Source organism: Vipera ursinii (assembly GCF_947247035.1).
Source record: "Vipera ursinii genome assembly, chromosome: 12".
Classification (NCBI taxonomy): Eukaryota; Metazoa; Chordata; class Lepidosauria; order Squamata; family Viperidae; genus Vipera; species Vipera ursinii.
This window is the reverse complement of record NC_139525.1, coordinates 19,578,993-19,604,598: the sequence shown is the minus strand read 5'-3', so window position 1 is coordinate 19,604,598 and position 25,606 is coordinate 19,578,993. Positions and strand designations below refer to the sequence as shown.

The 25,606-nt window shown below is 42.1% G+C and overlaps 1 protein-coding gene across 1 annotated transcript in view; it reads right to left on the bottom strand.

Annotated features, from left to right (window-relative positions):
• Positions 1-1,133: 1,133 nt before the first annotated feature.
• AR (androgen receptor) overlaps positions 1,134-25,606 on the bottom strand; it is a 252,096-nt gene continuing 227,623 nt past the window's right edge. Inside the window, exons 5-8 of the mRNA XM_083372317.1 lie at positions 14,892-15,036; positions 11,030-11,160; positions 8,787-8,944; positions 1,134-7,055 (exon numbers count right to left, since the gene is read on the bottom strand). Of these exons, the coding sequence (XP_083228443.1) occupies positions 6,900-7,055; positions 8,787-8,944; positions 11,030-11,160; positions 14,892-15,036 (590 nt within the window). The 3' untranslated portion in view covers positions 1,134-6,899. The remainder of the gene's footprint in view (positions 7,056-8,786; positions 8,945-11,029; positions 11,161-14,891; positions 15,037-25,606) is intronic.

The following is a 25,606-nucleotide window of genomic DNA, read 5'->3' as shown; positions in this document are numbered from 1 at the left end:
TTTTACTTTAATTACATCAGTATTTTCATAACAAACAATACACGTGCTTGGGGGGGGGTAAGGGTTTCTTTAACTAATCTAGTGGAAGAGACTTGAGTGCTAAAATCCACGGCTTAGGGGGGCGCAAATTACTTGCCTTGCCCCGGGTGCTGACAACCCACGCTACGCCACTGAACGGAAGATTGGAAACCAGATAATATTGCCCAAGATATTGCTTGTCTCTTCAGCATACAGTGGGAACACCTGTTTCAATACTTTCATTGCCCTTAATATACTAAACTGGAGACCTGGCAGGAACAGTGGGTGGTTTCAATGGCTCTGTAGCCACCGCATGGCCGCTATAGGAGCAGGGCCCCATGGATGCCTCTTGCCTCTTCAGAGGTTTGATACCCTTGCTTTCCCAAGCAAAGGTGATTTCAGGTGCTCTTCTTGTCGAACTCCTGAATTACCAGCTCAGCTCAGCTTTGTTGACACTTCGCAGAAATGCTCCTGAAAGGCTCCTCAGATGAGCACCTGGGATCAGCCAATCAGGCAGGTTATCTGAGTAGCAAATGTCCCTTCCAGGGGAGACCACCCTTGGCTTTTCCATTTCCTCTTCTTTACACTTATTGCAAATGAGTCATTTCAGTGCAGTTACCTAAGCCGTATTTGCAGGAAAGTTGGTAGCCACTTTTGTCCTTAGGAAGACATCCTTTGAAGTTATTATTCAGAATATAAATGTATTCCTAGTCACCTTGAAAAAGAAAAGAACCATACATAAAAACTAAACAGATTTAGGGTCCATCTGGAAGGGATAAGAAAAGATTCTACTTATCACTCAGCTCTTGTAAAATATATTCTTAAATAATCTATGTAAGCTAATTATTTATTTTCTCTTCGATAAGATTGATTTTGGTGGGTGAGTGCATGAAACTTCATCTGCATATGTGCGGGATTCAGGTTGTGTGCATGAAACCATCCCCTTCTCCTGCCACTGCCGGTCCATGGAGACAGAAAGGTTGGGGATGGCGGGTCTAGACTCTAGATGAATAACCAACAAACTGTATCAAAAAATAGAAGCCACTATCCCTAGTTGCAGGAAAAAAGCAGCCAAGAAATATACACACGGATTCAGACAATCAAGGTTCGCTTTTTAAATCTGTATTTGGAGGAACAATAGAATCCAAGGTTACAAAGATCAGAACTGGTTTACAGCATGAAATTTGTCCTCTGTCCAATGACAAGTGTCACCTTCTATTAAACACACAATGTGCTAATGAAGTTAGAAACAAGAGCTTATGTTTTGTCTTGTAACATACTCTCTTTAACAGTTCCCAGTTCACTTCTGTCTGTTGAGCCTTGGCGTACATGAACTCTCAGAATGTAGCCTTTGCAACTAAGAACGGACGGCTACAACCCACCAGAAAACAGAGTTTGCCCTGGTCTCATGTCAGTCACTCCAAGAGCTCTGCTGCAGCTGCTTCTGGGGTTGTACCCAGGAACTCAATCTAAGTGTCCCAAATTGAATTACACTTGGGTGTCTAATTCTGACACTAATAAAGTCAACTCCAAGTTCTTCTATCAGTGTCAGTAAATAAATGGCTGGTTCTATCTGCTTTGGCACCATTAAAGACCACTTCCTGGATAAAGCCATTATTCTCTTTAAGTATGGCCAAATTTTGTCATATAATATGCAAAATGCATAGCAATTGGACTGATCTGCTCACCCATCCACCCAATCAGTCAATCAATCATTATTATTTTATGCATGCAATGATTTTATGATCATTGACTGTAACAAAGAATCCATCCATCCATCCATCCATCTTACGTTTCTGCAATGAATTCTTGGCCTAATTAAAGCATTTTTATCTACTGCCATTCGATGCCTCTGATGGGCAGTTCTGGGCCCTGGAGAGCTGCATGGGCAGCTGTTCTGTGGGCAACATTTCAGCTGTTTGACTGGTATTGATTTTAAAGCATCACAAGCTTATTTGATTGCATTAAGACCATAGAAACCTGTACAAGTCCATCTAACTCCCCCCTCACAACTCTAGTGCACACCCATTTGGGTGATCTCATCTAAGAATAATCTATGTATGCAAACACTTAATTAAAAATATACACAAGCAGATTAACAAATACAACTTTTTTAAAAAGTGCCACAATTTTTACAGAATTATTTCTGGCTTCAGCTAAGCTTAAAAAAGCCTATTGCCCCATCCCACCCTACCAGGGTCTCCAAACAAGGATGGCCGTCTGGTGCCTTTCAGCCCCTCTGTTTGGAGCCCCTCTACACCGTCAATGCAAAAACAGAGGGAGAAGCCGTGTGCTCCTGCTAGAAATGAAAGCCACATTACGCAGAAAGATGGGCGCTTGGTTCTCCCTTGCATCTCCCTGGCAAACACCCCAAGAGGGGCTCCTTGCCAGCAAGGGAGACAAAACCCCTGCCCTCCTCTGGGCACAGCCAGACCCTTCTCCCCCCATCTGTGTTGTGCAGTGAGGGAAACAGAAGTGCTACACAACCTTTAGCCTCCCAATCCTTGTGCACAGCTCAGATTGAGGCTGTGCTGTAAAAACACCCTTTCTGGTAAAAATGGTTTGCCTTTACCCACTGAGGAGCTGGGTGCATCAAAAACCTTTAGTGCACATGTGCGAAACTCTCCATGTCACATGACGTGTCATGACGTATCACGACTTTTTTTGCATTGCCAGAGCTGGGGTTGGCACAGCCTCCGTATGATGCAAATGGTCCCGTGTGCTGTCAGTTTGACACCCCTGCTTTAGTGCGATCAAATGAGAGCAGAATTAGGGCATGCCCTCCTCCTCGCCAGTGCAAATAATGCAACCAATGGGCTCTTCCCCTCAAGAGAAATTCTCTCCCCTCTGGAGAGAACCTGGCTGGTTACTCTGCTCAGCAGGCCAGGAATTACATCCATACAATCAGATTTCATTGCTTTTCAAATGCCTTTCTTGGTTAATCCCACAGGCCTTCCATCCCAACAGCATGCAGGAAATGCTCACCAGGATGCAGAGAAAGGTCCATGTGCTCCCAGAACAAGAGGGCAACATGTTGAACTAAGTCAGAAATCCTTTCCCCCCACTTTAAATATCATTCTTTGGTACTAACTCTACAAACACATTCTTTCTGTCAAAATTGCAACAAGTGAACACAGAAGCAGCTTAAGCTTTTACATGGTGCTTCAGACAAAAGAGAACTCAAGAGTTCCAGTAAAATTAAGGGACAGGATTGGAAAAAAAGTTTTTCAAAAGAAAATGGAAAAACATAGCTATAGGCATCTTTAACTACAGAAAATCTAATATTCTTAAGCACATACATCCCACATCAAAAATAAAATGCAATAAGTCCCAAATCTGTGATACACAGCCATTGTCATCAGAATTGTGATGTTGTCTAGGGTCAAATGCTCAGGTCTCTTCTTTGTGCAATGGGAACGCACCTTTCCTTCAATCCACGGGCTTCCTCTTTTTTCCCAACTGCCAAAGGATCAAGGCCAAGCGTGCCCCATGGGGAGCTCATCTGGGGCAAAGGAGCAGGAGGCAGTAGCCGCAGAAAGGCTGTCATCCATCCAGCGCCCCCTCGCTTGTCAGTCCATTACAGTCCTGTGCATTTTCAGAGTGATTGGGGTCTGGCAAACAACTTCTCGTATCATAAAAGGCAATTTTCATATGGCAGAATAGAACATCCTCAAGCCTAAGTACACTTTTAAAAATGCGTGATAATTTTGATGCATAAGATGCATAGTACTAAAAATATGGACTGATGACTATGTAAATGCTTTTCATAATTCATAAACTTTTTTCCCCTTTTCCCTTGTACTGCTGCAGCAGTAGTCCACTGTAATTAAACTGAAGAAAGTAAATGTTTAACTCCTGGCCACCACTAATCCATTCTCCAATATTTACATGACATTCATTAAAAAGGATTTGAAAGGATCTTCCCGAAATGGTCAGAAGATGAAGCTTCTCCTGGACCTGATGCACATCGGAAGATTGCTTGATGCTGAAGAGACAGATGAGAAATCATGACAGATTACAGCAACCATAACTGAGTAATCCTGGGGCACCTGAAGAACTAGCAAGTTCACTGTGGTATCAAAAACAGGAAGCAGCCATGCTAGATTGCAGAGGTCTACCAGGTGGCACTTTGGTTGCACGTGAATTTTGAAGATGGCAGAGGAGGAGCTCTCTGCCATTTTGCAACAGCTTAGCTTGAAGGATGCATGTTGCCCTTGAATTTCAAGATTTTCAGAAGATTTGAGTACGGAGGAAAGTACCCTGAAACCAAGCACAGCATGCATGCACAATGGAAAGCCACAGACACAGCTCCCCACAGCCAGCTCTGTGGAAGGCACATCACAAGTACAATGCAGTGGAGGGAAGTTGAATCAGCAGACTGATCTGAGCCATTTGGGTTCGTCAAATACAGAAGTGCTTTTAGCATTTCTGCCCAAATTTTGATGGTCTTGTCTTCACTCATTTATAGGGGCGCCTGGGGCAATATTTCTAAAATGAATAATGAACTTATACTAAGTTTACAGGGAAGGATGGTTAAGAGTGCAATTCATCTAGTTTGCTGTATGTGGGAGGAGGAGGTTTTCAGACCAAGCACCCAAAATGTAAATTCTTGTCTTAAAAAAGAGCTTCATTGTGTTTTTTTAAAAAAAATCTCTTGAGATAGCATGAACAAGATTCAGGAAAGCCCAAACATCCATAGCATTGTCACTGTTGCTCTAAGGAATGAGAGAAGGAGAGAGAAACCTCAGAAGCGTATTTCAATGTTACCTTCTAATTATTGTTGTTAACAATCCAAAAATTATAAAGCAGGTCAAAAATAAATTTACTTTAGCAATGCAATGGACAGCATCACTCCACAGCATCAGCTGATTCAATGTATTGCTGTTTTATAGTTCTTGTTTCTGCAGAGATGAAACCGAACATTGGTCATTTTAACTCTGCGTTGCTAGAAATGTAACCTTGTTTTTCCTTTAGCTGAAGCCTGGAGCGCGCAGGATCCATCAGAGACACAAAAAGGGCCAGGTAATTAATGAACTTAAGCATCAGATCAAAATGACCCAAGGCGGGCAAGCTTTAAAATCAGAGCAAGACATCTTGAAATCACAGCAGATGAAGAATTGGGCACGGCCTCATGAGGGCCAGGCAGTTTTCCAAAGGTTTGATCCTAATTTTGTTATTCTCAGTAGCGTCACCTTGTGCTAAAAAATGATGCCTAATAGGAAAATAAATCAAGATAATGTTCTCATTACAACCAAGGACTTTTCACACATTCACTTATGGTATCTAAGGGCATGTTTTGAACGTTCTTTTCAGCAAAAATGCCCAGGTGTATTTTTTTTCCTGAAAAACAAAACAAAAAAACCCTAATTCACTAGATGTCTTCTTTGAATCTTTGGATTCCAGCTCATGGGATTTCATGGTATCACAATACAGCTGGATTAGAAAAATGGTCTTTGTTTTCCATTAAAAATGAGGTATAATTTTGAGAGGATGGTTTCCTTATCTTCTTTGATAAGGCAGTTTGTCCTATTGTTCAACAGAAACTGCAGAAAGGAAAAGAAGCTCCATCATTTTTTCCTTGCAGTGTAGTTTATTACATTAGGAACCCATGTTAAGTTTTTTAAAAAATGTCCTGGGATGGGCTAGGACAATGCTGATGGATGTTCCCAGGAAGGCTGATGGATTTGTATGATTTCCGAGACTGTTCCCTGCCATACAGCAAAAAGCAATTGATCCAAGAAAGTCTCTAGAATGTTAAAAGAATGATGTGTGCGTGCGAGAGAGAGTGTTCATGAAAAGATAAAAAAGCTCATGACTGGAATGTGTTCACATTCACTGGGCAAATGTCTTTACTTCTGGTTCATGGTCCACAGAAGAAGAAAGATGAAGTAGTACTAGCTGCAAAACAGCCCCATCCCTTCTGGGCATTCTTATTCCTCCTGCCCATTCTTGTGGCCTCCGGAACCACTGCACGGATTGGGCTCTCTGTGTTGGGGATCTGCAGCTGCAGCGTCTTCAAAGGGGCCCTCTGCAATAGCCACTGCAGTAGGCAACACCCAGCTCCTCAAGACTGTTCAGGAGAGAAAGTGAAGCTGAAAGTCTGAGTGCTGGGAACACGATGGCTGTCTGTGGTTTTCTGCTCCAGCAGAGGGTTGGACTAGAAGATCTCCAAAGTCCCTTTCAACCCTGTTATTCTATGCTCTGTGTGCATAGTTGGACCAAGGATGGGTGTCTTGAGCCTGATTGTATGTGCAAATAAAGCTCTGTCTGAAACCAAAGTCTAGCAGATGCCCACAGATCATCTGTATCAACTACATTCTCTTTGTCTGCTTTGGGGTTTACATCTCTCATTATTTCAGACCTTTTCTCAAATAGACGAATAGCCCTGGTGAAAAAGAAGTTGCAAGGACTGCTAAAACAAACCCAAAATACACCCCACCCCCCAGCTTGAAAGTCTTCCCTTATCTCAGCACTTAATGTGAGGTGTATTTTGGTTAGAAAATAAAACAGCAGCAAGAACCACCACCAGAAAAGCAGCTATGTATGTTTTTGAACCGATACTTCCCTTGGTTGCAGAGGGCCACCGAAGCCACAGTGGGGAATGCACAAGCACAAGAGCATAAACAGTGCTGCCAGGCACTATGCCACAAAACCGGAAGAGAAGTTTACACACAGAATGAGCCACTGAAGCTCGCAAACATCCAGACGGATCTCTCAATCTGAAGGCAGTTCAGGGAAAAGCAGAGAACAGAAACCTGAAAGAGGGCCCAGCAAAGAGTTCTTTGTGGTTACTGCGCATCTCTGAGGACACACAGTGTGCCAAGGCACTGCAGTGCAGGAGTCGAGAGACCCAAGGACAGGAGGCCGGCCGCTGCTTGCCATCACTGGGCATGGAAGTAGATGGGTTTCACTTTTCCAGAAAGGATCTTGGGGACCTGCACCGAGATGATCTCAGCCATCATTTCAGGATAGTCAACGCTCACCATGTGTGACTTCACCAAGAGGTCAAATGTAAACTGATGCAGTTCTCTGGCAATCTAAAGGAGGAAAAGGAAGGTTGTCACACGGAGGCACCCTTGTCTTGCTCAGCAAGTCCTTCCAAGTCCACTCAGAGGGACCTTCTGCCCCAAGGGCTGCCACCTGCACTCAGGAGGACTGGGGAGCCACCAGCGGTTCCAAAAGTGAAACGTTTGTGGTTGCTTCAAAGGGAAGGGGGAAGAATGCCCAGGGATCCCTCATATCCCATTGTCCTGGCTGGACTTGTGTTGTAAGAGCATTTTATTTTCCTGCAACCAGAAAATATGCAACATTTTGCAGGGTGTGACTTTCTTTTGTGTTTTGATGGAGCTTTTGATTGAGCAGGGGTGTCAAACACAATTTCATTGAGGGCCGCATCAGCATTGCAGTGCCCTCAGGGGGCCAGGTGGGTGTGGCCTGGGTGGGTGTGGCCTACTGGGTGGGCGTGGCCAGAGTGCGTATGGCCTACTGGGTGGGCGTGGCCAGCTCTACATCCTTCGCATCAAGGGTGCCTATGGGGGCCTGGGCAGGATTGGGACAGATCTGAGGGTCTCTGGGCCGGGGCCAAGGCAGTGGGGGCCGTTCCCTGACTGTTTCCAGGATGGCTTCGCGGGCCACATGAAACCACTTCGCGGGCCGAATCTGGCCCCCGGGCCTTGTGTCTGACATGGCAAGCAGTGCCCAACATCGTCTTCTTCTCATCATCTCAGCCCACCATCAAGGCAAAAGCTCATCTTCAGACAGAAGGGCCAGGCCATTTTGCACTGTGGTCAAAGGCTGCCCCAGAATGTGGCCCAATGGGATGATGTCCATGGAAGAGGAGTTGGTCCCTCTAAATGCTGAAAGGCCTCTACCTGCACCCTCTTAACTCGGCATTCCTCCAGCCCCCCTTCCCCTCTCAAATTCAGACAAAATTTATTTTTCTGCATAAAACACCTCCCTCCTTACTTCCTCACCATCCCTTCCCCATGCCACTTTCTGAAATATTAATGTGGAATAATTCCAGACATTTTACACTTGCTTTGAGGCTGAATGCTCCTGCAGCCTCAATATCCAATATTCTCTTCCTCTCTGTTGCATGGAGCCTCTGTTGCATTGGGAAGTGCTCCACGTACCCCCTTATAAATGCAGCTAGGAACCCAACAGCATCCCCTGCTCCGATCCACAGAAACCTAACGGATGGAGTTTCCCCAAGGAGCCTCCCAGACGGGCTCTTGGAAGAGGACTGATGGAGCTTGGCTCTGAGCCAAACAATCAACACTGAGGAAGAATTAAGGAGAGGAAGCGACTCTTTTTCCAAGCTGCACATGGCTGTTGAGTGGTGGACCAGAAGCCCCACTCTAGAAAGATAGAACAGCAACTAAACTTTCTTTTAAATTTAATTTATTTAATACTAATATAGCAACAGCCTTGTCTACAATGTTTAAAGATACATAGAAATGTATATGAGCCCAAGGATTTGGAGGCTGCTTGCAGCTCTGGGGCTTGAGGTGATGGACCTCTGTACATTGACCACAAATCCGGAGGGCACCCTGATTGGAGAGCGCCTATAAAAGGTGAAGTGATAATTATAATTATTCACCTCCCTGGAGCAAAATCCCTTATGCAAGAAAACAACTGCAAAGTCACCTTGATCTTTCCCAAAACTGATTCTGTGAGATTCTGTGACTTATTGGGATTTGTGCTTCCTATTTTTGAAACCCCTTTTGCTCTGAGCGGCTCTTGGCCAACTTTGCCACTTCTGGACTTACGGGCTGCACAGAGTCCAGGAGCTTTGTGAGCTGATAGAAGCGACGTGAACAAGATGTGGGGTTCTTCCTTTTGCAGGCAATGATGCGGTCCAGCTCCTTGATGTAGTTCATCCGGAGTTCATCAAAGAACTTCTGATTCTTCAGGCCATCCACTGGAACTGACACAGAATAAGAGGGAATAAAAGGAAACAGCCTGAGAAACATTGAGGGGGCAGTGCCCACATCTCTTCGGTTGAAGATGAAGGAGTCTCCTCTCACTTACAAAGGTGCAACCAGCAGCAGGGCAGCTGTCCCAGAGAATACAGAACACAGAATAACAGGGTTGGAAGGTTATCTAGTCCAAGCCCCTGCAGTAGCAGGAGACCCTACACCTTTCAGTCCATCTCTTCTTAAAAGCACCCACAGCTTCTGAAGGCAACATGTTCCACTGGCTAATTGTTCTCAATGTCAGGAAAGTTCTTCTTCTAGGTTGCCTCATTCCTTGATTTGTTTCCATCCATTGCTTCTTGCCTGAATAGGCTGATGCCGTCTTCTTTATGGCAGCCCTTCAGATATTGGAAGACTGCTATGCTAGACTGCTAGACTAGACATATCCAATTCCTGCAACCATTCTTCATAGGTTTTAGCCTAATAAAAGTTTATTTGGAGGCTGTAGTTTCTTAAAGAAGTTGTGCCCATTAGCACTATGGTCCTCCTCTGCTGTGAATCATTTACAGAAACAAACAAAAAAGATGTTGAGACTCTAGAAAGAGTGCAGAGAAGAGCAACAAACATTATTAGGGGCATGGAGGCTAAAACATATGAAGAATGGTTGCTGGAAATGGGTATGTCTAGTCTAATTTTAGGCAGGAAAAATCAAATGCACAGGTATAGTAGTAGCAACTGTGAGAGAGATCTCGGAGTCCTAGTAGACAATCACTTAAATATGAGCCAGCAGTGTGCTGCAGCTGCCAAGAAAGCCAACACAGTGCTAGGCTGCATTAACAGAGGGATAGAATCAAGATCGTGTGAAGTACTAATACCACTTTACAATGCCTTGGTAAGGCCACACCTGGAATACTGCATCCAGTTTTGGTCACCACGATGTAAAAAACATGTTGAGACTCTAGAAAGAGTACAGAGAAGAGCAACAGAGATGATTGGGGGACTGGAGGCTAAAACATATAGGGAACGGTTGCTGGTATTGGGTATGTGTAGTTTAATGAAGAGAAGGGTGAGGGGTGACATGATAGCAGTGTTCCAATATCTCAGGGGCTGCCACAAAGAAGAGGGAGTCAAGCTATTCTCCAAAGCACCTGAAAGCAGGACAAGAAGCAAGGGATGGAAACTAGTCAAGGAGAGAAGCAACCTAGAACTAAGGAGAAACTTCCTGACAGTTAGAACAATTAATCAGTGGAACAACCTGCCTCCAGAAGTGGTGAATGCTCCAAGACTGGAGGTTTTTAAGAAGAGACTGGCCAGCCACTTGTCTGAAATGGTATAGGATTTCCTGCCTGAGCAGGGGGTTGGACTAGATGACCTCCAAGGTCCCTTCCAACTTATTAAGCCGGCCTGGTCTGATGGGAGTGGGGTATTTTAATATTAATTTTATTAAATTTTATTGTAATTTGGGCTACACTATTTAATTCTTTCTTAAATTTTGTACATTGTATTTTTTATTGTATTGCCCTGTACACCGCCCTGAGTCCTTCGGGAGAAGGGTGGTATAGAAATTAAATAATAATAATAATAATAATAATAATAATAATAATAATAATAATAATAATAATAATAATAATAATAATAATAATTATTATTATTATTATTATTATTATTATTATTATTATTATTATTATTATTATTATTATTATTATTATTACCAGGGGAGGCAGGATAGCAGTGCTCCAATATCTGAGGGGCTGTCACAGAGAGGAGGGGGTTCAACCTATTTTCCAGAGCACCTGAGGCCAGACAAGGAATAACGGATGGAAACTGATCAAGGAATTATTCAACCTACAAATAAGGAGAAATTTCCTGTCAGTGAGAACAATCAGCCAATGGAACCGATGGCTTCAGAAGTGGTGGGTGCTCCTTCACTGGAGGTTTCCAAGAAGAAACTGGACAGCCATTTGTCCAGAATGGTACAGGATCTCCTGCTGGAGCAGGAGGTTGATCTAATAGACCTCCGAGGTCTCTTCCAACCCTGTTATTTTATCTTTTGTTCTAAGTACAAAGACAGCTAGATGAAAAATGCTACAGCTTACTAATACTGAAGAGGAGCAGAGCCTTCATACAGAGAAATTCTTGAGGAGTAATCTGAAGCCATCCAAATTCTTGCGAGAGATGCCGCATCCTGACACATTGGCTGTACATTCTGGATTTGTGCATTCGGTACCTAGGAGAAGAAAAGAAGAAAAGCATAAACAGGAGAGAATCAGCTTACAACTTTACCTTTTTACAAGAACAAATTCCACACATTTCACTGTTGTACAGTATTTGAGAAATTTCTAAATGTTACCATTTCAGTTTTGATGGCAACTTAGTATCTCTTCCTGTTCAATGCAAGTCATCTGAAAGGTTCATCAGTCATATAATGCTGCAAGAAGATGACCCCTCCCTCCACAAAGGTTCTCATAGCCCTAAGCTCTGACCCAGTTGTGCCCCCTTCTGTAACTGCAAAATTCCACAAGCCTTCCCCGCCCCCCTGCGATTTCTACCTGGTCCCTTAATATGAGAAAGCTATAGCAAGGAAACACTGATGCCCTTCAGCTAACATGCCCCACTGGGAAATTAGTACCAAAACAGCACACACACACCAGCTCTAAGGAGCTTCTTGTCTTCAAGCTGCAGTAGATTCCTGCTGGTTTTACTATTCACTGAGCTACGTTACATCTCTTCTATCAACTTTTGCTGAGTAAGATTGACTGAACAGAGTGTCTGGGTTATGAATACGTGTGTGTCTCCTGAGGAATGAAAAGGCAGATGAAGAGATGTGGAATCTGCCAACTACAGATCCCCAGGAAGCCTGAAGAGTGCTTAATCTCCCATCCTTCTATTTGCACGTCCACTTGGACATCTGAGATTGCAAAGAAATTTCCCCTCTGGTTCCTCTCAGAGTGGAAACAGATCTGAACTTATCTCAAAGAGCCATCAAGTCACAATGGGCAAATGTCATGGAGCAGCCTTGGGGAAAACTGTCATACGTTGCTTCTCCCTGAGATGAGAAGGAACTTTCCTGATATGGAGATGGCATATCTTCTTCATGTATGTAAGGGCAGGAAGTTCTAGGAAAGAAACACTAACCAGGAAAGGAGCAAACAGATCCAAGATTGCCTGATGCCAGAAGAACAGAGACAAGCAGGGCACAATTTTCCAAGATAGGTGTCAACGCTGCTAACATCAGATGTTCTTGCTTTGACAATATATGAAGATGCAGCCAATTTCCCCTTAACTTGTGTGTTACTTTTAGAGTTAGAATTAGATGATACTGGAGGGGAGGAGGAAGAATGTGTATGGGAATTAGTTAGACATAACAACATTGTAGTAGAGTGTTTTTCAAGGTTGTTTGAAATAAGAGATAATAAGAAATGGCGGGTTGGAGAACTGGAGGGAAGGTCTGCATTTCAAACTAATTGGAGAATGTGATTTATGACTGTTAATTAGAGGAGGGAATTGTGCTTTGATACTATGTGTTTAGGGGAGGAGAACTTAGGTTTTGGCTTCGACCATGTACCTGCCGATGCCATGCAACTTGAATAAAAATTCTTTAAGGTAAACAATGCCTTGAAGTTCTTTGAAGAGTTTCATCTGTCGGAACCATGACAATAGGGCTACTTACTTAGCCTGATAATGAAACATTTGGAAACCAACCCACAAGCTTGGAGAATGAACATTCACCCTCAGAGCTAAAAGTCACAAAGAGTGCTGTGTTCCAGAATACTTTCTGGGAAAGTTCCTGCAGCTGTCAATGTTTGGTGGAATCAAAATTAATTGTTTATCAAATGAACTCCATAGCATTACAAGTTCGTTACTTGTCTAGGTCTAGTGCCCTAGTGGGTGCACTCTTCTCTTTCCCAAGTATCTCTCCCTCCTCTTTCATGAGATGGTTTGCAGATCTCTTACTTTATCTATCAATTCTTGAGAGGATAAGATTCATATCACTACTGTCTGTTCAGCTGCTGGAAGATTTCACACAAGAGCATATTCTGAATATGTGGATGTCAAGAAACTAGAAAGGAATCCGGGAAGTCATAGGGTTAGATTTTACAGAATTATCACCATGTTATGAAGCATTCTTCAAAAGTAACCCTTTGTGCAATAAAACTGTTATTTTTACTTTAGGCCCATCCAACCAAAGGATAGACATGTTATGTCTACTTCTTTTCCATAATAGCGTGCATTCAGTCAGTGTCTAACATCCTTATCATTAGATTATGGACAGCTCAAAATGGATCAGAAGAATGGAACTTTGGAACTTTCACAATCACAACTTCTCTTTGTTGGTTATTAAAGCAGCCAGGTTTTTTTTTACTATTTTCTAAATAACTCTAAGCATATATGGTATTAATGGTATGGTTGACATTAAAAGTATGCTGTTTTAATGAGTCCACTCATTAAAGTTGCTTGATCTCCCCCCCAACTTGTTTAATAGCTTGAAATAAAATGTGGCTGTCTAAATGACAAACAAAACATGAAAGCAATTCTTCCAAAATAATTATTACTTACCTTCCTATTTCCATAGTTATTCTTGGGGTGGAAAAATATCACGAAGGGAGCTTTTTTCAGGGATATTTTTTAATGAGTCAGAGTTATCTTATAAAATGTAAATTCTTCCAAATATGCCAGCTAACAAGCCTTGGAAATGGATCTTGCCATATAAGGTGTCTTATTCATAGTACTTAATTATTTGACCATTAGGCCATATCAGAATACAAAATACAATATATAGAACAGCAATAAAACCATTAACTAGAAAATATTGTAAAATACATAAATAAAAGAAAATGCAAATCTTAATTTCTCTGTCACCCCTACAATTTACCCCTTAGCTTCCAATCTAAGCTGTTTTCAACTGTACTGTTTTGTTCAGATAAAAGGTCTTTTTGAAATAGGCCCTCCCAGAAGGCTGTAGTGCCTGTTCTCTCATCATTTATGGCACATGCAGCTGCAGGCAGGGTCATCTGAAAACAAGCATGCAAGAGTACATAGCTGGGTCTTCAAAATTCGTTTCTGCTTTGTAACATCTGACTATAAAGGTCAACCTGAATCCTTCTCTAATGGATGACCAGGGATTGAAGTAATTGAATACATGGATTACCAGAAACTCTGGTAGTCAAATGTTACCAAGAAGAGAATATGGGAAGTCCTCTCTCTGGCCAAGACCTGGAATAGAGAAGCTAGAAGTGCAGAAAACCTTGGCTATGCTTGGGCCAAGATAGCTGCACGCGAGGTGGCGTATTGCTTTACAGAACTTTGATCCTCCAAGGTGGGTCATCAGCATTTTATGCTAGAGATGAACAAAACATGAAATATTTTAAAGGATGCACAAACATGAGGAAAGGACAAGTCCTTGGCCACTTGAGAAAATATAGTGTACACCTGGGAAATAGATATTCAGTTTACACTTAAACATTTCTACTGAAGAACCTTTTACTAAACACTTCTAATTAGGAACTATCTCATGTTTAGACTTAGAATTCTGCTTTTCTACTCATCTACTTTCCAGAAGACATTTGCCTCTCAGAAGAAGAGAGTATATGAAACAAAGCAAAAGTTGCATAGAATTAATATTGTGTGGCCCCACATTTTGCCTTTTGACTCTTGTGTAAATGTAATCTCACCCAGTCTCAATGACTTTGCATGCAAGGAATGGAAACCTTCAACATTTGTCTGAAAGGAGTCAAGCAGACACAGTTTGAGCGCTTAACTTTTGACTCTGCACAACAGACCTTCCTTTCACTGAGAGCAGCTTCTTGGTCTTGTGGCTCATTCGCCCTGCCGTGCCTGAAGGAAGCAGAGTGTTTCCTCTGACTTTCACTTAAAGCAAAGGGCAGGATAATAACATCCTTTCCACTTTCTTCAGCTTTATACATTAATCAAGTCTAACATGAAAGAAAGAAAACATACTCATTGAAGACCAGATCTGGAGCAAAATAAAGCATCCGGGAATTCACATTGGTGAAGGACCTCCATCCCATGGCAAAAATCATCAAGCCCATCCAGGAGTACTGAATGATGGCCATCTGGTCATCTACATGCAGGTTACGGAACCCTGGGGGAAAAAGTCAGAAAGATGGAGTCAGCTTGAGGCAAAGCTCTTCTTTAAGGTCAAGGAGCAGCTGGGTCTTGGGCTGGGCTCCAGGCTGCTGGCACCTGGAGACTAGTCCTTTGGGAGCAGAAGCCTTCCTCTAGCCACCGTTGCAGCCTGGGGCGCTTCAAATCTGGTAGCCAGAAAGGAGGGAAGGAAAAGTCATATACAAAATAAACCACTTTCTTACTGATTGTAATTACAGTTGTAATTGCCTGTTGTTATTACAGTTCAAGTTATCTTTCTCTTTATACTGCAGGGATCAGCAAAAAAGGACTTATAATTAGAGATGAAATTAGAAAGAAAATAAAGGCCCACACCATAGTATTTGGATTCCAATTTTCATGCAGTCTGGACTGTATGCATGACTTCATGTGAGGAGAGAGACATTAAGTCAAAGATACGCCAGGAAGCCTTGATAAAACCCCGAATTATGAGAAGTCCATGTAATTTGATGCCACATTTTATTTATTTTATTTTTATTTAATTCCCATTTATATCCCGCCCTTCTCCGAAGACTCAGGGTTGCTTACAAGCTTAGCAGTAGCCTTCATTCTATGTATATGCCTGCTTATTAGGGCTTTCACACACACCCCAAGCGGCATTATTACAAAGTCAGCTTAATTGCCCCCAACAATCTGGGTGGCACATGGCGTGGGTCACACTTCAGCCCCCCCAAACAGATTATATTTTAAAATTATATTTGTAGTCTCACTGGTATTTCCCTCTTCATTCTAAAAGCATGTCTTAAACCTTTATAATTATTGAAAAATATGCTGTATTGCCTAAGGTATTTAATCCATTATTATATTCACCATCTGGAGGGTGGCAAATGTGCTGAAATGAGGGATCGCAGACAAAGAGAACTCTCAACAAAGCTAAAATTAGAAACTACTATGTCTTATTCTTACTTTCTACATCCTTCCAAGGTGATTTCATGTTTTATTGTTTCCATTTTCCAAGCAAACAATGTGTCAGAATCCATTTATATCCCATTCATAAATGTATGTCTAAAATATTATACCGCTCCCTGGATTCTGCCATTTTCCCGTGGGGAGAAGAGAAGACCAGAGAAAACCTTTTCAACTGAGGAAAACAAAGGGAGGGAAGGGAGAAGGAGATCTGGTTCGTATCTCCATTTGAATCTGAAAAGGAAGGAGGCAATAGTCATAAAGGCACGGGAAGATCCCTCTTTCCCACGAAAGGGTTTGACACCTAAGTTAAATTGATGTGGGTCTGACCAAATGTGTTTGAGGGGAAGGGAGTTGAATTGGGAACTCTTTATAAGGTATTAAAGTGTAACAAAATGCCAGATCCTGTCTTGTATTTCCACAACCGATCATGTCCTAGTAAAAACTCCTTTTGGACAAGGCCTGACTCCAAGAGTTCTTTAGCACTGGGGAACTACCAGAGGACTGGAAAAGAGCTGATGTAGTTCCCATCTTCAAAAAAGGGAAAAAAATATATCCAGGAAACTACAGACCTATCAGCCTGACCTCAATACCTGGTAAGATTCTGGAAAAGATAATCAAACAACAAATCAGCGAACACCTTGATGCAAACAAAGTCATCACTAAAAGTCAACATAGGTTTGTCAAAAACAGATCATGCCAGACAAATCTTATTACATTCTTTGACCAAGTGACAAAATTAGTGGACCAGAGGAACGCTGTAGATATAATTTACTTGGACTTCAGTAAGGCATTTGATAAAGTAGATCACAACCTACTACTTGATAAGATAGAAAAATGTGGGTTAGATAGCATTACCACCAGATGGATTCGTAGCTGGCTGACAGGCCGTACTAAGCGTGTGGTCCTCAATGGAACCACATCTACATGGAAGGAAGTGTGTAGTGGGGTGCCCCAGGGCTCTGTTCTGGGCCCAGTGCTCTTCAATATCTTCATTAATGATTTGGATGAGGGGATAGATGGGGAACTCATCAAATTTGCAGACGACACCAAGCTGGCAGGAATAGCCAATACTCCAGAAGATAGGCTTAAGATACAGAAGGATCTGGACAGACTCGAACACTGGGCGCTATCTAACAAAATGAAATTCAATGGTGAAAAAAGTAAGGTTCTACATTTAGGCAGGAAAAATCAAATGCATAGGTATAGTATAGGTGGTACCTTGCTCAATAGTAGTAACTGTGAGAGGGATCTCGGAGTCTTAGTAGACAATCACTTCAATATGAGCCAGCAGTGTGCTGCAGCTGCCAAAAAAGCCAACACAGTGCTAGGCTGCATTAACAGAGGGATAGAATCAAGATCATGTGAAGTACTAATACCACTTTACAATGCCTTGGTAAGGCCACACCTGGAATACTGCATCCAGTTTTGGTCACCACGATGTAAAAAAGAGTCGAGACTCTAGAAAGGGTACAGAGAAGAGCAACCAAGATGATTAGGGGGCTGGAGGCTAAAACATATAGGGAACGGTTGCTGGAATTGGGTATGTGTAGTTTAATGAAGAGAAGGGTGAGGGGTGACATGATAGCAGTGTTCCAATATCTCAGGGGCTACCACAAAGAAGAGGGAGTCAAGCTATTCTCCAAAGCACCTGAAAGCAGGACAAGAAGCAACAGATGGAAACTAGTCAAGGAGAGAAGCAACCTAGAACTAAGGAGAAACTTCCTGACAGAACAATTAACCAGTGGAACAACCTGCCTCCAGAGGTGGTGAATGCTCCAACACTGGAGGTTTTTAAGAAGAGACTGGACAGCCATTTGCCTGAAATGGTATAGGGTTTCCTGCCTGAGCAGGGGGTTGGACTAGATGACCTCCAAGGTCCCTTCCAACTTTATATTATATTATATTATATTATATTATATTATATTATATTATATTATATTATATTATATTATATTATATTATATTATAATTATATTATATTATATTATATTATATTATATTATATTATATTATATTATATTATATTATATTATAATATTATATTATATATTTTCCTAAGATGTGTGGATTGGGGTGGGTCCTGACACAAAGGCCACATGTCCAGGTAAAATGTATGACGTGAAGGAACTGAACTTTCTAAGTCTCATGTTAACATATCATATGGCTATAATGGTAGACGTTCAATTTTTGTTAGCTTGCATAATTTTGTTACAAATTGCATTTACTGCAGTAAATTGTGCAGGTAGTGTGAAAGTGAAAATGCTGGGAACTGGTGGGGAGGATGGGACTCATGGAAGGCAGAGAGGCCTGCTTGGGTTGTTTCGCAGCCTCAAGGCCAACCCTACTGAGAATGGCATGCACGAAGGTGGCATGGAGCACTTGGAGTGGAGACGTTCCGAAAACATCTTTCTGGACATTGATTGGACTCTGTCTGCGTGATTACTGGGGGTTGGTGGGCTCCGGGGTGATTTTCAATTTGTCTTTTTCATGTGTGTTTCCTTCAGACATTGCCTGGCTTTTGCTGTCATCAGTTCTTTCCTAGGAAAAGTACCTTTTCTCTGAACCTATGGACTCAAGGGTTTTCTTTCCTGGGAATTGATCGGAGGCAACCCTGACAGTAACATTAGGCTATAGTTACTTTGTGAGAGAGGACAGCAGCAATCTCAAGACATGTAGCATTTGGAAACAATTCTTTTCTGACAAAATAATTAATAACTATTAATTATTATGGTTCATTACATAGTCAGCCAGATGTTCAGACTGGATCTGGCATTTTTGTCTTGTCTATTGAGTTTTTTCCAAGGACCTGGGATAGGCAGATCTGGATGTTTGATGGTGTTACAGATATCGTCACAGGATGGAAGCTACAGTATTCCCAGTAAAGCAACCTTTTGCAACTGACTGATGGCAAATTTGTCAATGCCAATGGTGTTCAAGTGATGCTCCAGTTGCTTTGGAGCCTCCAGCCTATTGGTACTACCCTTACTTGCCACAGCTGTTCTATTTCTATCTGTAGGTCTTTGTCAAGAGTGATTCACTTTTCACCTAGTTTCTTCTCTGCCCTCAATTTGACAATAGGAGGTTGAATTGTCTGGTAGGGAATGTAAAGAATCTCTCTGCAGATTGTGAGGCTGTTCCACCCTTTAAGGATATGCTGTGCAGTGTTTGAACAATCCAGACAGATCCTATAACAAATGGAGCATAGGTGATAGGACAATGCAATGGACTAAGGGGAGTGGCCAAAGGGGGAATTCATGTTTAATTAGACAGATCTTTGAGTGGGAAATTCAGAGCTGGTTTTGCTTCTTTTGTGCTAATGTAGAGTATTCAATAAAAGCATTACTTTTGGAAAGAACAATATTTATTTATTTATTTATTTATTAGTTGAATTTATATACCGCCCTATTCCTGAAGGACTCAGGAGTTCCTTTCTTGGATTCACTAGCTGGACATCTGACAATTTTGTTATCTTCTCCAATTCTTTCTCTTCTCTTCTGCTGTCTCCAAGTGCCTGTCTGTTTGAATTCTAAAGTCCCAGAGCAATTTAACCTTCATTTTCTATTACTTTCTCTAGTTTTTGGTTCCACCAGTTCTTGCTTGCGGGCAAATTATATTACTTGCATATCTTTCAATGGATCATTGTTGCCCCTTTGTTATGCTGTTGTTTGTAGTCAATTTGGGGGATCTTTTTGCAGCAGCTAACCAGGTGATCTACTGTTTCTTCAGCATCAGTGCATCTTCTTCAGTGCACTATTCTTCCCATCCCCCCTTTTCTTCCTCTACCACCTGATATACTTGTAACATTCCACGCCCACTCATTTTCCTTAGTAGGTAGAGTCTGTCAACATTGCCTTTATTATTTTTCTGGTCTTTCTATCCATTACTTTTAGCTCTGCTTGAGTCCAGTTCACTATTCCAGTGGTGTATCTAATGAGTGGCATTGCCCAGGTGTTGATTGCCTTGTTGGTATTTCCTTCACTGAGTTTGGGTTTTAAAATCTTCTTCACTCTTGATGTATTCATTTCTAACATTTTTCTTGACTTCAGTGTGCTTGATGTTGTCACCTTGAAGGGCTGTTATTTCTGATTCAGGATATTGTTCTTTCCAGAACTGGTGCATTCATTTCAAATATCCTTGTTGGACTTGACCTGTAATATCATATCATTATTTCTTTGTTTTCAATAACTGTGTATTTGCCTTTGTAAACACTTTTTCTTCCAGTAGTTCTGCAGCTGCTGGCCCCGATTGCTCAGCCAACAGTAATGAGTCCTGTTGCCCATTTTTCACCAGATATCCAGGAACCCTTCTAATGCAGACCTTATTAACTCGGGTGACATTGGAGCCGGTATGGCTTTCTGAAATTTACATCTCACCATATTTTTTATGGGAGAGACACTCTTTGTCTGACTCCTCTGCTGAGACCTGTCCAGTGAGGTTGAATCTCTGGCATAGCTCTCATCTTCCTCATAGCACACAAGGCCCACAACCATGTCAAAGTAGTGCCTCACTTGGGGATTATTATTATTAGTAGTATAACAACTACTTACACGGGCAAACATTCTTTGGATCATTCTAAGGTCAAAATATAGATTTCCTTGGTGACAGATCCCCCACCCACCCGCATACCCATTGTCTTGTGCTTTGTTGGTCTGCTATTTTCTAAAACAAGAAAGGTATCGACTTCTCCCTATGAACCAATAGCCATAAATCTCAATGCAGAAAATTGTGTGAGTTGGACATTCTGAATTTTGTGATAGAGAATATCAAGAGTTTAAGGATTCCTCGGAGATCAGTTCAGAATATTATTTTCTAGAATCTTTTCTTGGCACTATTTCTTCTGTGTCAATTTGTATACTTGGAAAATATGGCAATATTGTTTTACTGTAAGCTTTTGACAGCATAGAATAGCTAACATTAACATAGAATTTAGAGTGTTCAAACCATTCATATAGATTACTATGATCTGTACACAGATGAAAGCTTACAATGTTCTTTAACATCATCTAAGCAAATTTCAAATAGAGGGAAGAATTTCAGGATTTTAAGATTTCTCTATACAGATTGCATTACAACTTATTTGGAGACGGAATCCATGCTATCTGTGGCAAATATAAGCCAACAAGTTTAACATCTTCAAAAACTACTAGCAGTTTCATCTCTGAACTTATCAATAAAAAATAATAAGCCTGAAAGTTAAGCAAAGTTAAGAGCTTACCATCATTTTCATCTCCAAGGTTCAAAACACTAAAGCTGAAACTACAATTTTGGTTACCACTGAATCTGCAGAAAACCTGCCTATAGTCATCACCTAAATGGCACTTCAATCAATCAATTAATCAATCAGAATAGAGCTGGAAGGGATCTTGGAGTTCTTCTCCTTGTTCAACCAGGAGACGCTATACCATTTCAAACAAGTGACTCTTCTTAAAAACCTCCAGTGATGAAGCACCTACAACTTCTGAGAGCAAGCTGTTCCACTGGTTAATTGACCTCACTGTTAGGAAGTTTCTCCTTAATTCCAGGTTGTTTTTCTCCTTGATTAGTTTCCATCCATTGTTTCTTGTCCTGCCCTCTGGTGCTTTGGAAAATAAGTTGACCCCCTCCTCTTTGTAACAACCCTGCAAATACTGGAATACTGGTATCATGTCCCCCCTAGTCCTTTTCTCTAGACCAGGGGCCTTCAATGTTTTATGACTTGTGGACTTCATGCCTGGCTGAGGAATTCTGGGAGTTGAAGTCCACAAATCATAAAAGGGCCAAGTTTGAAGACCCCTGCTCTAGACTAACCAAACCCAAATCCTGCAACCATTCTTCATATGTTTTAATCTCCAGGCCTTTAATCATCTTAGTTGTTCTTTGTACTTTTTTCCAAAGTCTCAACATCTTTTTTGTAACGTGGTGACAAAAACTGGATGCAGTATTCCAGGTGTGGCCTTACTAACGCTATAAAGTGGTACTAATACTTCACGTGATTTTGATTCTATGCTTCTATTTATACAACCAAGGATTGTATTAGCTTTTTTGGCTGCTGCCACACACTGCTGGCTCATATTTAAATGATCGTCCACTATTACTCCAAGGTCCCTCTCACAGTTACTGTTTTTGAGCCAGGTTTCAACTAATGTGTACTTGTACCTTTGGTTTTTCCTGCCTAAGTGTAAAACCTTGCTTTTCTCCACATTAAAGTTCATGTTCTTGGATAGGGCCCATTGTTCAAGTCTCTCAAGAACTTTTTGGATCCAGAGCTGTCCTGGAGTGTTGGCTATTCCTGCCAGCTGTCACCTGCACATCTGATGAGTTCCCCTTCTATTCCCTCATCTAACCTATTTATGAAGATATTGAATAGCACTGGGCCTAAAGCATAGTTAACAAGTGCTTGGCATCCAGCACATTTTTACCTGCTTTTCCATTGGTATCTCAATTCACAATTAAATGTTTCACTTGAACTGTACTAATATTAATAAAAAGAGTTTGCTAGTATTTTTAGCAATGGCAATTAGACATATACTGCTTCATAGTGCTTTACAGCACTCTCTAAGCGGTTTTCTGTCCCAGCCCACGTGAGACATTGCTATGCTCACACGGAGAAACCCGTCTTCCAATCAAGCAGGCTCGAACCGCAGGAAAAAACCAAAACCCCTTTTATTATTCACAGACCTGAGTCAATGTCCAAGGCAAACAAACACAGTCCACAGAAACCTAATCCTCAAAGGTTGCCTTTGGCAACCATCACCTCCCACACCTTCCCTTTTATTATGCAGCCAAGGCATGGCTTTCCTAATGCCTGCTCCTTTGCCTTTGGAGCCACCCCTTTGCATTCATCTGTCCTGCTCTCTTTTCTTGCCGGCGTTTACGTGCATCCTGGATATCATCCAGGTGTGAGTCATCACTGTCCAACTCAGACTCCCAGCACAGCTGTGTCTCAGCCTGAGCGAGAGTAGAGGGGACAGACTCCTCATCAGACTGTAAATCTTGGAGCTCCTCAGAGTCATCCTCTGAATCTAATGTCACTTCAGGCCCCTCCTCCTCAGCTGAGTTCTCAGACTCAGCTGCCGTATTCATGGGCTGGCAAGGAATCACAACAGTGGTTGACAAGGTCAGCATATTGCCCCCAACAATCTGGGTCTTTATTTTACTGACCTCAGAAGGATGGAAGGCTGAGTCAACTTTGAATCAGTGAGAATTGAACTGTTGGGAGTTGACAGAGTTAGCCTGCAATACTGCATTCTAACCACTGTGCCATCACGGCTCTTTTTCTAAATATCTGTTAACAATTATTTTGTTGGTAGTAAGCACTGAACTATCATTTTTGTAAATAATATTTTCAGCTCATTATTAAAACATTAAAGTTCATACATGTTCTTTCTGGCAATATTCTGAACAGTTCTATATGTTTTAAAAATGCCCTGAGAACTCTTCTGTAAATTAATTGTCATGCTTCCGATAAATGAGACAGTTCAAACAAAATGCAAGCATTGTTTATCTAAAAGGCTTAATAATGAAACGAAACATCAGCACTCATGGAGGGATGCCAGAATCTGAAATCTCCTCCCCACAAACCCATTGTAACACACACAATCCCTACCCTTATCTACACGTCATAAATCACATTATCCAATTAGTTTTATATATGGAGTTTCACTTCCCATTCTGTACATGGGCTTTCCGGTTGACGTTTCCCCCCAAAGCGAAGCAATTAAAGTAACAGGCTGTAACTGATCTATCACAGTCCAGATGACAGTATTTCCTCTACTTTGGGGTAGGTCTACAATAAAGTCCATAGCTATTTCTTCCCATGGTTGAGAAGGGTTGGCTACTGACTGCAGTAGCCCAGGGGTTTTCCCTGGAATTCTTTTCATGATGGCACATATGGTACAACTCTTGACATAGTTTTCCACATCTCGTTTTAGCCCCGACCACCAAAATTGCCGGTGATCAGGTGTAGAGCTTTTAAATATCTGAAGTGTCCAGCCTGTTTTACATCATGGCTGTGTCTGAGAGCACTGAGACAGGGTTTCAGGTAGATACAATTCCCCCCCCCCATGTATGCCAAACCATCTCTGCATCTTAGGGAGGTTTGATTATCTTTGAACCATTGATCGGTAAGGAGCTCTTGTTTTATCTTCTTCACTCCCGGATCATTGGAATTAGGGGTTCTGCAAGGCGTAAGTTGTGCTGCAGGTTGTGAACTGGGGATAATTGCCTTGTAGACTTCTTTGTGTTCACTTTTGTACTGTGGCAATTGAGATAGCGCATCTGCTAGAAAGTTTTTCTTCCCAGTACGGTATGTACTTTAAAGTAAAGTTAAAACAGTTGAAGTACTGTGCCCATCATACTTGTTTTGGGGACAATTTGTGGGGAGTTTTTAGTGCCTCAAAATTTTTGTGATCTGTCCATACTTCAAAAGGCACCTTGCTCCCTTCTAAATAGTGCCACCAGTTTAATAGCCCCCACCTAATAGCGAAGGCCTCCTTCTCCCAGACTGTCCATCTCCTCTCGCTTTCAGTGAATTTCTTAGAGATGGAAGCACAAGGTTGCAGGACCCCACTTTTATTCTTTTGCAATAACAAAAGTTTGGCCCCCGGCAACAGTTCAATGGAACAATCATTGGGCCGGTGAAGAGGCAAGGTATCTCATTCTTTGTCACTAAATGCCTCTGCTAGGTCCCGGTACTGACTGGGACGAGTGGCTCGCCTGGTGGCCATGAGGTAGCCATGATTGGGTGGGCTAAAATCCTCTGTAACATCTGTTGAATCAATGGGGGAGGGGAAATCAGCCCTATGGGTAGTCTCACAGTTCTCATTCCTTTCTCCCACCAGATAAATAGTTTCCATTTGTCCAACCAGGCTAATCCTAGAATCACAGCCTGAGTCATTTTTGGAGCCACCAGGAAGCGAATAAATTCTCAGTGCTCACCTATTTCTAGGTGTAGGGGCTCTGTTAATTGCGTGACTAAAGTCCCTCCCATCAGGGAGCCATCGGCTTGCTCGAACCTCACAGGTTTGGAGAGCAGTTTTGCTCATATGCCCAGTTTCATGGCAAATAGCAAGCTAATGATGCATTGGGAGCATCCAGAATTAATAAGCACCTTTAAATCTACCTGCGTACCCAACTTAGGGATTATGAGCTTGGCAGGTAGTGAGAAAGTTGGGACGTGTTGCCTCACCATTGGGTTGTTCCCTCCTTCATTGTCGCTGTTGAAAGAGGGTAGAATGGGGGTGGGTTCAGCCCGAGTTCCGGCGTCCTCCTGCATGGGGGATGTAACCTGGGCAGCAGGTTCCTGCGTCATCCAGTTGGATTTCTCTCCCATTAGCCGCCATGCAGATTTCTTTCTCACTACTGGTCCTGGTCTATTCTGCTGTTGGTGGAAGGGAACTGGGCATTTCGCTGCTCGATGACCCTGCTGTCTGCATTGGTAACACTTAAATGCCGGGCCTAGAGGTGGCTTGGGTCTTTCAGCCATTTATCTATCTATCTATCTATCTATCTATCTATCTATCTATCTATCTATCTATCTATCTATCTATTTATTTAAATCCCATTTATATCCCACCCTTCTCCGAAGACTCAGGGCGGCTTACAATTTAAGCACAAACCAATGTGCTTAGCAATAGCCTTCA